Here is a 1,694-nt window from a genome sequence, read left to right on the forward strand (position 1 = left end):
CGACTGCCTCTGCAGCTGCAAGAGCTTCCGCGGCAGGAGCCACACCTCGGGGGGCCCCCAGCAGGGTCCCCAAGGGGGCCCCCAGGAGGGCCCCCAGGGGGGGCCCCACGGGGGGACCCAAGGGGGCGAAGGGTACCAGACCGTGGCCCTCACTGCAGGCAGAGGCAGGGGCAAGTCTGCTGCTCTCGGGCTCGCTGTTGCTGCTGCTGTCTCTCTGGGAGTCAGCAGCATTTTCATCTGCGCCCCACAAGCAGAAAATGTCCAAACCCTTTTCGAATTCGTCCAAAAGGTTAGCGCTGCAGCAGAGAGTTCCACCAGGCGCTGCGCCGCCTAGGGTTTAGGGTTTAGGGTTTAGGGTTTGAGGCTAGCTGCGCGGCAAGGCGCCGCGTGTGGGACGCGTGTGCGTCGGTGGGCTCTGGCCGCAGCTGCTGCGCCCCCTGTCTCACCGCTGCTGCTGCTGCTGCTGCTGCTGCTGCAGGGCCTGAAGGCCATGGGCCTGCGGGAGCAGGGGGACTTCCAAGTGACCCTGGAGACCGTGGGGACTGGGGGCCGGGGCCCCAAAGGCGCGGACTTGTCTGGAGCAGCAGCTTCGGGTTTATATCAGCAGCAGTCTGTGAAGGCGGTGACTCGAATTGAGGTGTACAGACACCACAGACAGCGCGTACAGTTCATTTTTCCCCACGAGCAGCAAAGCCTCATCAACGCGGACCTTCTCGTGGTGGATGAGGCGGCCTCCATACCGCTGCCGGTCATTAAAAGGCTTCTCGGCGAGTCGCAGGGTTTAGGGTTTAGGGTCTAGAGTTTGGGGATGCGCTTGGGTCTAGGGTTGGGGTTTGGAGGTGGGCGAGGGTTTGGGTCTGCGTCCAGAGCGCTCTCGGCTGCAGAAACGGAAGGGTTTGGGGCCCCAGAGCTGCTGAGCAGCTTCGCTTCCCGCCTACAGCTAGGGTTTAGGGTTTAGGGTTTAGGGTTTGGGGTTCTTCTGTTTGCACGCAGGCCCTTACATTGTATTGCTGTCTTCGACAGTAAATGGATATGAAGGCACGGGGAGATCTCTTTCTTTGAAGTTGTTGGCGGATTTGCGGCGGGGGTTGAGGGGCCCCCCCGGGAGCCACGGTGTACGTACACCCCAGCGGCAGCTGAAGGAACTTTCTCTCGAAGTCCCCATTCGCTACGCAGCAGGAGACGCAATTGAACAGTGGCTGCATTCTTTGCTTTGTTTGGACTCCACGACGGCTCCAGCTCTGGACCCTGCAGTGAGAAAGCTGTATCTTTTTGTGTATTCTTTCTCTGAAAAGTTCTGCTGCTGGGGCTTTCTTTGTCTTGGAGATCTGCTCGTTCCCCCTTCTCTTTTGCCTTTTTGTTGGTCTGTCGTTTTCGCCGCATGTTCCTAAGTGCCGTGCTTCCCAGGGTGTAAGGTTTAGGGTTTAGGGTTAAGGGTTTAGGGCTCGTGTGCTCCCTTATCCCAGTCTCTGTGCGTGTGTTTCTCTCTGGCGTTTCTCAAGCCTGCCCATGACTCTTCAGCAGCAAATGCATTCTGCCCATGCATGCTTTCATATCTTTACTCACTTAGGGGCCCCCCGGAGGGCCTTGAAGGGGCCCCCTCCCCAAATTCCACCCTGGAGAGGGTCTGCTGCACTCACCTGGGGGCCCCTCAGAGGGACTGGGGGCCCCCTCTCCAAACCTCCACTCTGGGG

The 1,694-nt window shown here is 59.6% G+C and overlaps 1 protein-coding gene across 1 annotated transcript; it reads left to right on the forward strand.

Annotated features, from left to right (window-relative positions):
• Positions 1 to 36: 36 nt before the first annotated feature.
• Positions 37 to 1,591, forward strand: ETH_00034110 (UPF0202 family protein, putative; the record flags this gene model as incomplete). Its single annotated transcript, XM_013379619.1, has 4 exons — positions 37 to 289; positions 479 to 767; positions 994 to 1,253; positions 1,571 to 1,591. Coding segments are annotated over 4 exons (823 nt in total), but the record flags the coding sequence as incomplete, so codon positions are not given.
• Between the last annotated feature and the right edge of the window lie 103 nt (positions 1,592 to 1,694).

This window comes from Eimeria tenella, genomic scaffold, assembly GCF_000499545.2.
Source record: "Eimeria tenella Houghton genomic scaffold, Eth_scaff3648, whole genome shotgun sequence".
NCBI classification, from domain to species: Eukaryota; Apicomplexa; class Conoidasida; order Eucoccidiorida; family Eimeriidae; genus Eimeria; species Eimeria tenella.